This window comes from Marmota marmota, unplaced genomic scaffold (genome assembly GCF_001458135.2).
Source record: "Marmota marmota marmota unplaced genomic scaffold, marMar, whole genome shotgun sequence".
Classification (NCBI taxonomy): Eukaryota; Metazoa; Chordata; class Mammalia; order Rodentia; family Sciuridae; genus Marmota; species Marmota marmota.
In genome coordinates, this window is record NW_026000080.1 from 2,598,076 (window position 1) to 2,612,351 (window position 14,276).

At 36.3% G+C, this 14,276-nt stretch overlaps 1 protein-coding gene across 1 annotated transcript in view; it reads right to left on the reverse strand.

Moving 5' to 3' along the window:
- The window catches only part of LOC107158247 (calcium-activated chloride channel regulator 4), a 28,506-nt gene extending 20,815 nt beyond the window's left edge, over positions 1 to 7,691 (reverse strand). Inside the window, exons 1-3 of the mRNA XM_015504711.2 lie at positions 7,533 to 7,691; positions 4,200 to 4,340; positions 3,906 to 4,053 (exon numbers count right to left, since the gene is read on the reverse strand). Of these exons, the coding sequence (XP_015360197.1) occupies positions 3,906 to 4,053; positions 4,200 to 4,340; positions 7,533 to 7,691 (448 nt within the window). The remainder of the gene's footprint in view (positions 1 to 3,905; positions 4,054 to 4,199; positions 4,341 to 7,532) is intronic.
- Between the last annotated feature and the right edge of the window lie 6,585 nt (positions 7,692 to 14,276).

The following is a 14,276-nucleotide window of genomic DNA, read 5'->3' on the forward strand; positions in this document are numbered from 1 at the left end:
TTTTGTTTAAAAATACTCTTGAGAAAGTGGTAATAAAAATATTGAGAAATAGTTATTCTTTACACATTAAACTTTAAAATTGCTTGTTTGAGATGTGGGAAAATAGGACCTGGTTAGTGGGAATGGAATTATAACCTTCAGTAAGGGAGAGAAAAGCCCTCATATCAAGTGCTACTAAAGACATTTGGTGAATTTTTTTAAAAATTAAAACTTCCTGCATCTGTGACTGTCTTCTTAGACAGGTCCACTATTTGACTTCTACCCTCCTCAGGTTGCTCTGCTTCCCGCACCCACCTGAAAAAGCAGCCCTTCTGACTTAAAATTCCATTGCCATTGAAATCATGTCATTTCAGCCTACTTTGCTCTCATTTCTAATAGAATTCTACTGTGTGTGTGTGTGTGTATGTGTACATATGAGCATTTTTAATATCTGCTATGGCAGCCTCCAGCCTTATCAAGTTGCTGCCTCGTCCAAATGATCTTTATAGACACTATACTACTGTTGTTGGTATGAAATTATGTAGATTTTGAGGGCTGTCTTTCTAATCTTTTTTCCCAAAAGCCTTGTTGTTTTTAGAGGATGGTTTAGAGAGTGTGAATTTCCTTTTTATAAACACTTATATCAAATTACATAACAAAGAACTGTCTGAGAGGATAGGTAGGACTGTCAGTAATGGAATAGGTCTAGATTATAGGATATAAGGAAGGATCAAGAGCTGAAATGGGCAAATTGGATGTAAAAATTGTAAAAGTTTTTCTTTTGTATTGCAACTATATAGAGGAGGTGGAAAGTGGACATGAGTTTGAATGACCAAACAAAAAATAGAGACTTCAGTTGCTCATTAAGGCATCTGAAAATTGGAGTGAGAGGAGTGGCTAGAGATCTTGAGAAAAATGGTGGATTCTTTAAAACAGCTACTATGGGAAATGAGAAAGGGAACTGAGAAAAGCCAAGTAAGAATATTGTTAAATAGATTTGAGAGCATAACTGAGCTTAGAAACTGTGTGTTTGTAATGATGCCAATTAATGTTACACTTAAACAGTCTGGGAAACGTGTAATAGAAGCAAAAAAGAGGCAAGATCATACAATATAGGAGATGTAAATTAGGATAAGAGTGGCTGGAGAATTGAGCTATTTGTGCTGGTGGTTGAAGTGACTAGGTTTGCTGGACATGCCAGGGTAGAAAGAAGGAACATCTAGAAAGATGAGAAAGATTAGAAGGGCCAAAGAGAGCACTTCTTGTCAGGATAACATATGGGAGAGAGATGAGATTGGGATGGAGAGTATTATGGAGCTTTCACAATTAGAGTAGGAAAGTGGTCCAGATATTGATGACTAAGGCAGCTGTGTTGGCAGACATGAAGACTTAATGAACACTCACTGAACAGGCAATAGGAGAGGGAAAGGCAATTCTGAGTCTTCGGGTTTCATAAAACTTTTCATTGAATAGTGACCTATGAGTTGGACTCTCCTTTAACAGTAATTTTCATTTTTGCCTGTAAAATAATTTATTTCATTCATCTGAACAAATTATCTTAACATTTAGATTGAACTAGATGAAATTTCCATTTTTAATAGGCCAAATGATCAACTATAGACAATTTCATCTGGTGCAAGCAAATAGTTAAATGATAATATCACCAACTAATAGCCTATACATTTTTCTCTTGATCAGTAAGTGGCATCATGGCTCTCTCCAGCTTGATACACATCAGGTTTCCAAGTAACATATGTGTAATTGATTAATATACAAATATAAATCAACTTAATGAAAGAAGTGAAAGACCTCTACAATGAAAACTACAGAACACTAAAGAAAGAAATTAAAGAGGACCTTAGAAGATAGAAAATCTCCCTTGTCCTTGAATAGGTAGAATTAATATTGTCAAAATTACTATACTACCAAAAGTACTATACAGATTTAATGCACTCCCAATCAAAATCACAATGACATTCCTCATAGAATAGAAAAAGCAATCATGAAATTCATCTGAAAAAATAAGAGACCCAGAATAGCTAAAGCAATCCTTGGCAAGAAGAGTGAAGTAGGTGTCATCACTATACCAGACCTCAAACTATATTACAGAACAATGTTAACAAAAACAGCATGGTATGGTACCAAAATAGATTTGTAGACCAATGGTACAAAATAGAGGACACAGAGAAAAACCCACATAAATACAGTTATCTCATGCTAGACAAAGGTGCCAAAAACATACATTGGAGAAAAGATAGCCTCTTCAACAAATGATGCTGGGGAAACTGGAAATCCATATGCAACAAAGTGAAATTAAACCCCTATCTCTCATCATGCACAAAACAACTCAAAGTGGATCAAGGACCTAGGAATTAAACCACAGACCCTGCATCTAATAGAAGAAAAAGTAGTCCCAAATCTTCATCATGTCAGATTAGGCCCTCACTTCCTTTATAAGACTTCTATAGTGCAAGAAATAATATCAAGAATAAATAAATGGGACAGATTCAAACTGAAAAACTTCTTCTCAGCAAAAGAAACAATCAGTGAGGTGAACAGAAAGTCTACAGAATGGGAGCAAATTTTTACCACACACATATCAGAGAAAGGACTAATTTCTGGGATATACAAAGAACCCAAAAAACTTAAAACCAAAAAAACACAAATAACCCAATCAGTAAATAGGCCAAGGAACTGATCAGAAGATGATATACAATCAACAAATATATGAAAAAAATGTTCAACATCTCTAGCAATTAGAGAAATGCAAATCAAAATTGTGCTCTATATATGTACTAAGATTTTATCTCATTCAGTCAGAATGGCAGCTATTAAGAATACAAACAATAAGTGTTGGTGAGGATGTGGAGAGAAAGGTCCACTCATACATTGCTGGTGGGACTGAAAATTGGTACAACCAAATATGGAAAGAAATATGGAGATTCCTTGGAAAACTTGGAATGAAACCACCATTTGACCCAGCTATTCCATTCCTCTGTCTATACCCAAAGAACTTAAAAACAGCGTACTACAGGGACACAGCCACATCAGTGTTTATAATAGCACAATTGACAATAGCTAAATTGTGGAACCAACCTAGATGCCCTTCAATAGACGAATGGATAAAGAAACTGTGGTATATATACACAGTGGAATATGACTCAGCATTAAAAGAGAATAAAATTATGGCATTTGCAGGTAAATGGACAGCGCTGGAGAATATTACACTAAGTGAAGTAAGCCAATCCCCCCAAAACAAAGGCCGATATTTTCTCTGATATGTGGATGCTGATTCATAATGGGGGTGGGAGTGGGTAGCATGGGAGGAATGGAGGAACTTTAGATAGGGCAAAAGGGAGGGAGGAGAAGGGAGGAAGCATGAGAGAAGGAAAGATGTTGGAATGAAATGGGCATCATTACTCTAAGTATATGTATGAAGACAAGAATGCTGTGACTCTACTTTGTGTACCACCAGAGACATGAAAAATTGTGCTCTATATGTGTACTATGAATTGAAAGGCATTCTGCTGTCATGTATAACAAATTAGAATAAATAAATAAATTTAAAAATATATATCCAAATGTAGAGAACTGGAAAATCGAAATCTTAAAAGTATGACATAAAAAAAACATTTTTTATGTGCTCTGTCCAAATTTCTGAAGAAATTCTTTTTACTGTATTTTGTACATTTATATGAATTCTCTATTTTAATATTCATAATATTTCCACAAGATCAAAAACTCCACTGTTCACCACTTCACCAGACATAAGCACACAGTATGTGGTCACTTGTTTAAGTTCACACACAGCAAATAAACAGAAGAGCCAGGATGTGAACCTAAAGACTTCTGCTCCAAGGCTGGTTCATTAAACCCAGGAACAGAGATGCTTGTTTAAAATGAGATGTTTAAGCCAAATTTCCTACCTGATGGTCCATATTCATTTTGTTTTTTTCCCAGTATGAAGTCAGGGGTGAAATGAATATACTCTGCTTTCTCTCCACATTCTGTGAACTGCCTGGTGTAGGGTTCATCTCTGCCTGGGTAAGCTGGTGCTGCAACTCTAACATCAGCCTGAGAATATTTCAAAAGATCATTAAAACATGAAGAACACAAATGGCAATATTTAGTTAGAAAGACTCTGAAACAATCAATTTGTGGCAAAACTGGGAAACATCTGAAAATATTCTTTTTCTCTTAGAGAAGTTTTCAACACTTACCTGATCGTAGCTCTCATGTTTTGGCCTCTTGTATTCAGGACTTCTTTCCCAATTCTCAGGAATTAATATAGAAACATTTTTGAAAAAAAATCTTTTCTGTGTGGCTTCAAACAAGTAGGTAGATGCTGTAGTGACCATGTCCTATTTCAATGAAAAACAATATGTGAGTATTGCTGAGCAAGAATGGACTGACAGAGCAGAGCTTATCTCTGACATCTCCCCCAGTACCTGTCAACACAAAAGCACCTGCTTGATGATTACCCACCATTCCATTTCTGCAACCTTTCAAACTCAAACTAATGCTTTGTCCTACACATTGAAAGGCTTCTCAGTCTTCTGTTCGCTTACCCCGAAAGGCGAGTGCTTATGCATTTTGTGTAAAGGAACTGATTAATATGAATATGCACATGGACTTTGGGGTAATTTTCTTGGTCCCAGTACTGGTGTTAGTACTTTTTGGTTCACAGATCTTGGTTGATTTATATAGTGTTCTGGAGTTCAGTTTCCTCACCTCTTTAATGGACCATTGCTACATACCTATCTTTAGGGTTGTCATAAAGATGGGATGAATTAAAAGTACTGTGCCCACAAGCAACCCTAAAATTGCTTGATATCATTACTAAAAATCTGAGTCAAGAACAGCTTTAATGGATGCAAGCTGAGGAGGACAGTCTACAGGAATATTATCATTTCTGTTCTTTGTGTTTTAATGATCTTTTTAAACATTCTCAGGCTGGTGTTAGAGTTGCATGGAGGAATTCTTTCCCCACCCTATCCATAGGGAAGGTAACAGGATTGGGTGTCAATGGGTAGGGTTATGGAAAAATCCATAGTAGAGGTAAAATTTTGATTGTGAAATTGTGGCTCTGCCATTAACCTGAAATAATTTCACCTAATGTTTAGTTATAAAGTTACTAAGCCCAAAGTTACGAAGCCCAAAGTTACAATGATTAATAAAAGAAGTTGTCTCTCCACAGACTTTACTCTCTAGTGGGAGAAATTGATGGGTAAAACACATTTAAGGTGTTTTATTCTACATGATCAAGACCCTGAATAATTCCAAAATCCTGGGTAATAAATGGTAATGTCAGCTTCTTCATCAGTTTGAAATATCCCTGTCATCAGTGTTGCTTTTTTTTCAAGACAGGCTCCTCTGTGATTATTTCTGCTTTAACATAAAGCTACAATAGAACTGTTCCTCAGGAATTTGAGGGCTTCTTCCTGGCTATCTGTAAGAGAGTCCAATGTGCTGACTCACAGGTACTATAAGAAGTCAGTAACCTTATTTGTTCATAACCATGGTAAGTCAGAAGGCCAGGGTTCAGAGAACTAAAGGCCCAGTGGACCAGCTGATAATTAGGAAAACTGGCTTTGGAGAGCTGCAGAGTTGATTTGCTGACTTAATTCCGATGAAAGAATTATCTGTGTTTCCTAAGGATGCTTCTCTCCTTTTTTGGTGGGGGGTGAAGGTTGCGGGGATATGATACTTAGGTCCCAATAGATTTCTACCTTCTGCTCAAAGTGATGGCTCTCTTTGCATACAAGAAGAAAATGTATTTACTGGTTCAAATTGAGTTATATATTGAACAGGGTTGCTGTGTTTGATTGTGTGGGTAGGGCATTGTACAGCTTCAAGGGATTGCATTTATGTTGGAGTCTCAATTAGCCCTGAACACTAAGAACCTATCATTAATAATTAGCTGTGCTAGCTGCTCTAACCCATATTCCCTAATAAAAAAGAATATTTACGTTTTCTGGAATTCAAAAGGTACCAATAAGAAAACACCTCTAACTGTAACAGAATTTATAGAGAATGAACAATAAATAGCAACCATAGAATCACCAAAGAAGGCTTCAAAAGTAGCATCAGGACACAGTCCTGGAAATCAAATATGAGGAATAAGTACATATAGATGTCATGTACAGAGAAAAACTCACATCACAGTAAGCCCAATCTCTGTACTATGTGAGATTTTATGGTTGAAAAAAACGTTAGAAAATCAAAGTCCTTCATTTAAAATCAGGGTAATGGAGCCTTTCTCTTCTGTTTGCACCCACCTAGTAACTCATTTAATTTACACTCTGAGGACCCTCAAACTTTTACATACACACAAATTTTTACACTAATTTCAGTTTCCTGCCTCTTTAACTTGAATGTCTAATAAGCATTTTAATTTCAAAATACTCTAAACTAACTCCAGATCTCCCAACAACTTTCCCACTTACCCCTTCCCAATTGATAAGACTCCCACCCTTCCAAGTATTTAGGCAAAAGTGTAGAGCCTTCCTTGATTCTTACATTTCTTTCTTACCTCCCCCTACTCACACACATCTAAACCATCAGGAAATATTGTCTATGATGCCCTCAGAGTATGTTCAGAATCATACACAGTAACTCTCTTTACCACAATGTAATTGTCCTCATCACTATCACTACTCACCGGCTACAGCTTTCTACCTGGGTCCTTTTATACCTCTATGCTACAATAGCATTTATACATAATTGAGTGACAAGTGCAAGCCTTTCACCATTTCTTCCATACCACAGTCAGAGCCATCCCAGAACATGTAGGAGAGTGTACACCTCCTCTGGACAAACTCTTCCATGGATTCTCATCTCAGAGAAGATGCCAAAGTCTTTCCTGTGGTCTGAGCCCTGCTTCCTCTCTAACTTCAGAGAGCCCTTTGCTTAACTCTGTTCATCCATATGGTTTCCTTGGTCACAGCAAGCATCCTGTCACCTCCATGCTGTGCCGATTTCACAGGTTGTCAGTGGACTCTTCCCTCACTTACCTCCATCTCTGTTGAAACATCACCTCATCACTGAGGTCTTCCATGATGATCATACATGAAACTAAAATTCTCCCCTGACTCCAGTCCCACCCACACTCTAAACTCCCTTTCTGGATTTGGTGTATTCCACAGCAACATGCTAACACCTGATCTGCTTGCTAAATTACTAATTTTTATTAATTAGATCTCTGAAAAAAATATACACTCCATGAGACCAGGGGCTTTTTTCTTTTATTTACTGCTCTTTCCTCTAGCATACCATGAGTTAAACACTTATTTAAAAAGAGATAAGTACAACTATTAATTTACAGAGGAGGACACTGAGGATCAGGGAGGCCCTGTGCCTTATTGTAGGTGTTGTGGTGAGATTGGGAAGAACCTCATCTAGAACCTCCACCTTTCTCTGCACATCCCAACATTCCCCACTGCACCATACTGCTGTTGACCTTCATGGGGCATTCAGAGTTTCTGTAACAATTATTCACCATTAACATTTTTTCTTTTCCATAATTCAAACAGAAGAAATTCCATCTATCTTACCTTTAGTTGTTCAATTAGTTTTCCATCTTCTGGCACACCAGGATCTATAGCAATGACCAGGTCTTCATAACCATTGTCATTCAGCCTCACAAGGGAAGTGTTTGACCTCTGCAGCAGGAATAGGACTAAGAGGGAGACCAAACCTCTGAATAACCCCATTATTCCTCCCTGGTTCTTCAAAAGGTTTCTTTCATCTTGTGTCTCTCCATCTATATATACCTCTAAAAATTATCAGTGTTGACTTACTGTGGGATGTTGACTGTTTAAAGGTCAGTATTACATGTATGGGGAAATATTTGACATCAATTTACACAACAGTTTTATTGTATGTTACTATCAGAGTGATCAAGAATCATAATAGAGGGGCTGAGGTTGTGGCTCAGTGGTAGTGCACTTGCCTAGCATGAGTGAGGCACTGGGTTCGATTCTAAGCACCAAATACAAACAAATAAATGAATAAAGGTCCATTAATAACTAACAAAAATTTTTTTAAAGAATCATAATAGAAATGAGATCTTTCTACAAAGTGCACTGCACACTTTCCTCTTAAGACACATTTTTATTCTTCCTAATTTTGGTTAATTTCCTAAATATAGACATAAACTATATATTCTGTCAAGTGGAATGTGAATATTCATAAAAACTCATAATAAAGTGAGCAGTCCCTGCAGTGTTAATGCTACTCTTTAGTGCTACAGAGGAACAGAATTATCTGGATTGTTTATCATCTAAATAATAATGGTGTAAATAATGGAAGAAAATTTAAGGCATTAAATTTAAATAACCCCAAATTAGATAAAATAGATTTGAAACTCAAATTAAAGATCTTAATGACTTTTATAAACTGAAGATTTGATAAAATCAGTTATTAGTATTAACTAAAAAATCCTTTCCAGTAAAAAATGAAAAGAATGTTCTAATCCAAACATATAAAAACACCTGGTAATTTGCTGGTTACTATTTTGGCAGATAAATAACATTAATAATTAACATTTATTCATTGTTTACCAAGGCACAGATTCATTCCCTTAGTCAACTTTCTAATGTAAATACAAATAGTATCTTATGTATGGATAATCTGAGGCATATAGAGTTTAAATCTTGCCAAGATCATAGAGCCAAGTAATTTCAGAATCAGGACCTAAACCCAGCATTCTTATACCAGGTACCAGGGATCTAGTCACTCCATAATGAGGCAATATGGTTTTATAAGGCAAACACTATAATAAGTTTTTTAAAAGGAGAAAAGGGGTCAGAATCGGAGTTATGATGATAAATCCAGAAGTCTTATCCTGAAGTTGAAAGAGCCAGGATACATCAGAACCCAAAAGAGGACTGAAAATAGACTAGGAGAGAATACATGTATGGGAAAATATTTGACATCAATTTACACAACAGTTTTATTGTATGTTACTATCAGAATACCCTCCAAAGTTTGGATACAGGATACAATGTATACAGGATACAATGTTGGATTCTTGGTCACATTCCCAAGATATGGGCTTTGTCATATTGCCCAGAATTTGCCTTCTCAGGTGGCTCCTGTGCCGTCCTTCTATCTCCTTGGGAATCTGGCAGGATATTTCTACATTCACAGATATACTGTGTTGTTGAAGATTCTGGCCAGAGCTCTTGCAGTGGCAACCTCAGGGAAACTGTGATGTAGGTAGAGGATAGGGTGTTAACAAATACATCCTATGCAGGCTTGCCCTGGTAACCTCCCTGAGCTGCCTTCTTATTACTCCCCACCTCTCTTTCAACTTGCTTCAAGCAAATCAGGCACAATCTGAGCCTATGGAATTGGTGCTTAGGAAATTGTTTCGGCTAAGTGGTTGCCTGAATGACTATCAGTAAAGCCAAAAATAACAACACATCACAATGCTTAAACATAATCTTGTCCAAGGTCTTTGGAACACTGGAGACACCTGGGGGACTTGGATCCTCTCCAGTGTTTGGTGAATTATCTAGTTAAATTGAGGAAGTGCTATTACCTCCTCAATAAATTTGGGAAGGTCTTTGTAATATGTTCATAAGGGATAGACTTCTTTGTCAAAGCTGTTGGAAAATTCTTCCTCTGAGCACTGGCTCTGAGCATGTGCAGCCTGGTGAATATTTCTAACAATCCCCTTCCACTAGTTCCTCATATTTCAGGAAACTTTGAATTAGACTTGACTTATTTTCCATCCATCTCCCTGGCTGAGTTCTATTCTTTTGGTAGAGAGGGAAGTGGGGAACTGCTCCAGTGTCCCCCAAGGCATCCCTTTCCATGGCTAGTCCACTTCTTACATATTCCCGAGTGGTTGGTTTAGCTACAAGCCCACTGTCTCCATCAGACCCAGCTCAGGAAGGCATTCAGACAGAGGCCAGCTCTTCACAAGTTATAAAGGACTGTGCTTAGTGGGTCAGAACCAGATCCAACTTAGGTAAACAGATTGGCTAGCATCACTTGAGAGGCTTGGATTTTCTTGTTCTGACTGGGTCAAGGAAGGGCTTTGAAAGTGTCATTTTTTTTTTTCAATTCATTTTCATGTGTGACAGAAAAATGTACCCAACATATCAAACTTGTGTTTCCACAGATACTTCTGGTAAAATGACATCAAGTTTGTTTTTATTTTCTTTTAAAATAAATAGAGTTAAAGAAAATATTAGGAAAATAGTACCAATGGTTATAGGAGCATTGTCACAATGGTAGCAATGGTGGTCACTGGTTGTACGTATAGAATTGTATGTACAATATTAAACATTGAACACAATTTTGTAATATAGATTAACTATAATTTAAGAATCTATTATTGATGAACATTTATCTGCATTCAGTGAATTATAAAATGTAAGGAAAGCTTTCCCCATGCCTTTGCTCATCCCAGAAATTATGCATCTAAAAAGAAAAATTTGGAGGTTTTGGTTGTTATTGGTGGTGCTTACATTTCATGAATTTTTCTTTTATTATTAATTATTTCCCTTGTTACTTTATGATTTCTGTAATTCTTTAGCTGCTTTCCCAAGTTAATTAATTAGCTTATTTGTTTATTTTATTGTTATTTAGGAGTAAATGTTAAAATAAGTACACTGAATACTATTTTGGCCACATCCCTCAAGTTTTTTACTTGGCGGGGAGGCACATCCCCCCAAGTAGAACATGTTCCAGTGTAGACAGTCTTTTTTATTCAACTGATATACTTAACGTTTGTTTCCACATAGTTTTTAAGATGAATTTCAATTTTGATTTTCTCTCTAATTCTACACCAGACTTGGGGTGTTTGGTGCATTTAATGCTGAGATTATTTTTGCTAAAATCCTCCCAGTGTCCTTGAATATCATACATAAATTTAGTTTTGGTTGTGGTCATTTTTATTTTACCTTCAATATTATCTTTAAGTTTATAAGTACACCATTACAAAATTGGTAAATGTTTTATTTTTTAAATATAAATACTATACATTTTCCTATAAAAAATCTTTTATGTCTAATCTATTGATTCAACTTTAAAATACATTTTTATTTATTTATCAGATCATAACTCAAAAAGGTAATCAGTATAAAAGTTAAATTAATTGATTTCAGTATGCTCAATGCAATCTATATGCATGTATGGAAATATCACAGTGAAATCCATTAGTATGTACAACTAGTGTGTGTTAATACAAAATAAAAGGGAAACTGATTTCCGTGAGTAACAGATTCTGTGATACAATAATGACAGATTGGGTGAACATTCAAGATATTAGGAAAACTTACCTTTGCTGTGTTAATAATTTTCTACTCCCTTTATATCTCTAACAGACATTTTATTGACTCAATAACACTTTTTTTTTCAACAGCCATAAAATAAACTTATTGGTACTTTCCCATGTTACATTTATCTTCAGAGAAGTTGCTTATATATTCCTCAAAGGGAGAATGGAAATGCCAAGTACAGAAAATGAGATGCTAGTTTTTCTTTTTTGTTTTGTTTTTAACATCCTATTCCAGGTTTTTTTTTTTTTTTTTTTTTTTTTCAGATGAACAACACTGAATTCTCCTGGGAGAGTCAGAACTTTGGATTATCATGGTGACAGAGGGATCTTCTGTCATGGGACTTTAAAATCATGGATCAGTCATATTCTAGGAGAGTAAGAGCCACTTTCTTTCATTATGACAGAAAGATTTATATTTTTATTGAAGTAGGCATGTGGTCTGTGATTTCAATTTTCATCTCCTAAAGGAATCATATTTATGAGATTGTTAGTTTTTAAAAATGGGAAGAGCTTCTATTTGCAAAGCCTAGTTACTCACCCTTCTACACTTTCTGAAAGTGATATGGATTTCAGTTATTATAAGTTATTCACCATTAACACAGAACCTGGGATATAAATAATCTGGAATTTATCTAGGAAACTTAGTTTCTTCCTCTTTCTATTTGGATCTGTCCATCCTCAGTGTATATCTCCTGCTCTGGATTCTGTGGGTTGCGCATACATGGTCAGGGTCCACCTTCAAGAGGCAGATCTGGAAACCAGTTTTTCTTTATCTCACCAGAGCACAATTAGCATGAGGTGTGATTCCCTTTGTACATAGTGAGATGAGCATCTGCCTTTCAGACAATGCCTTTGGAGTGGTAAAGAAAGTGTCTTCGTTATTTTCAGACATGAGGAGAAGCATTAGAAACCCCAACTGTGGCTTTAGATCAAACCACACTTGTTAATTGAAGTTTACTATATATACAATTAATGTTTTGATCATTTGCCTGACTCTTAGGTCTATTTCCAAATTAGTTCCAAACTCTGAAAGAAAATGGTTGTGCTTTGTTCTTGCCAGTTTAAAGCCCCAATTCACTAACATAAGGAACAATGTGAAATCACATCGTTCTTACTGTCCATTTCCCCCTCCTCCCTTTATTCTCTTCTTATTTCTTAGATTGCTACATTTCAAATACTTTCTATCTATTCTACAAAGCTATAGTTTAGCTCTTTCCTGTTCCTCCCAAACTTTCACCCTCAAATACAAGGGGAGGTGATTACATTTACAAAGGGCCACATAGTCTTACATAAACAAAGGAAATCCAACTTCCTGTAGGTTCTCTCTGTGGGAATGGACTGTTGGAGGTGATTGCATTTTCTCTCTCTTTTGGTTGAGTGTGCTCTGGTTAACCAATATCTTTACATTATTAACTGAATGGTACAAAAATCTCAAGTTTCAAAGGTTTTTCGTGTATAACCGGGCAATGTGGCAGCCTTCTAAAAGATTTCTTAGCCAGCAATATTTTATGGCTCTGACCTATCTTACACATCATCCAGTGGTATCATGTACAATACCACCTTTGCTTTTCAAATTCTTCAAGAGCGTATCATTACTTTAGGTTGTCACAATTCCTTACTTGCTATTCAGAACCCATCATAATCTGCTTCCAAGTTATATTTCCATGATTATCTCAAAATACTACATATAGTAAGCCTCACCCTCCTGTCATAGCTCCTGATATATTAATGTTTTTTATTTTTACAATTTTTTCCACTATATGTCCTCAAACATAACCATATTTGCAATGCTGATTTCTTTTCAATAACCAGCTCAAGTTCTAATCCCTTAGGAACTTTTCTGAGAAATCCAGGCTATCATTCCCCTTCCCTGAACTTGTATCCTTTATACCATAAAGGGATTTTTCTACAGAGAAATCCCCTAGATTCAGGTAAGGAGTTGAGGTTTTGAAAAGACACATGATAAAGTTTTAGCACTAGAAATTATCTGAGAGAGCTTCTAGTGCAAACACTGACTTGAAGTTGAGAGCCCAGATGTCCCAGGAATGACTAACTTAATACCAAAACTTAGACTGGAGACTTGTGACCTTTAGCCCAGTGTGATCTCCTCTCATGGCTTCCTGCTGGTCAGTGATGCAAAGCTCCTCCTGATTTTCCCTGGTCACTCTCATTTGCTAATTCTGTTACACCTGCTGTATCTGAGTTCAGGGCATTCATTTCTTCTTAGAAATTGTAAACTTAGAGGATACTAATAGAAATATTATGACACATGAGTCTTAAAGAATTTTTCTTCATATAATCAAAAGAATGAAGAAGTCATAGGAGAAATAACCTTTGAACAAACTTGCTTTCAGACAGAGTTTGTCTGAAGAAATTTATACCAGGAGTGAATATTTACAAATTCATTTATTCACCATGATCCCTCCAATCCATTCTTGGGCTAGATCAAGAATCTTGAAAGGATAGAGAGAACTAATATTTACTGAGCCTACATGAGTATGTCAGATACTCTGATAGTCACTTTACATTATTAATTCATTTAGTTTTCATAGGTGTCATCTACCCTTTTCTATAAATGGTGGAACAAAGATTCAGAGATGTTAAGTGAACTATCCAAGTTTGTATGTCCAGGAAAGTGGAGGAGATGGGATCTGAACCCATTTATCTGTCTCTATGCTATCTATTAAATATTTACATTATGCCTGACAGTTATACCTTGGGGTATGGTATTCTGCCCAAGTCCCCTCGTATCCTCTTTCCTGTTCCTGTGTACTTCTCCCTGCTTAAATATGCATTTTCTTCCAAGGGTCCACACCTGCAACTCTTCTTTGGACAATAACCCTCAGGCTACTGACATTACTTCATGTGGAGAGCTAGAAGTAGCTTACTTCCATAGAGGTGGTCCTTAACCAATGCCAGAGAGTGCAGGGATAGGAAATCTCAGTGCCTTTTCTTAGATTAGAACAAGTTCTAAGGTATGACAGAGACCCCTGTGGATCAGCCTCAG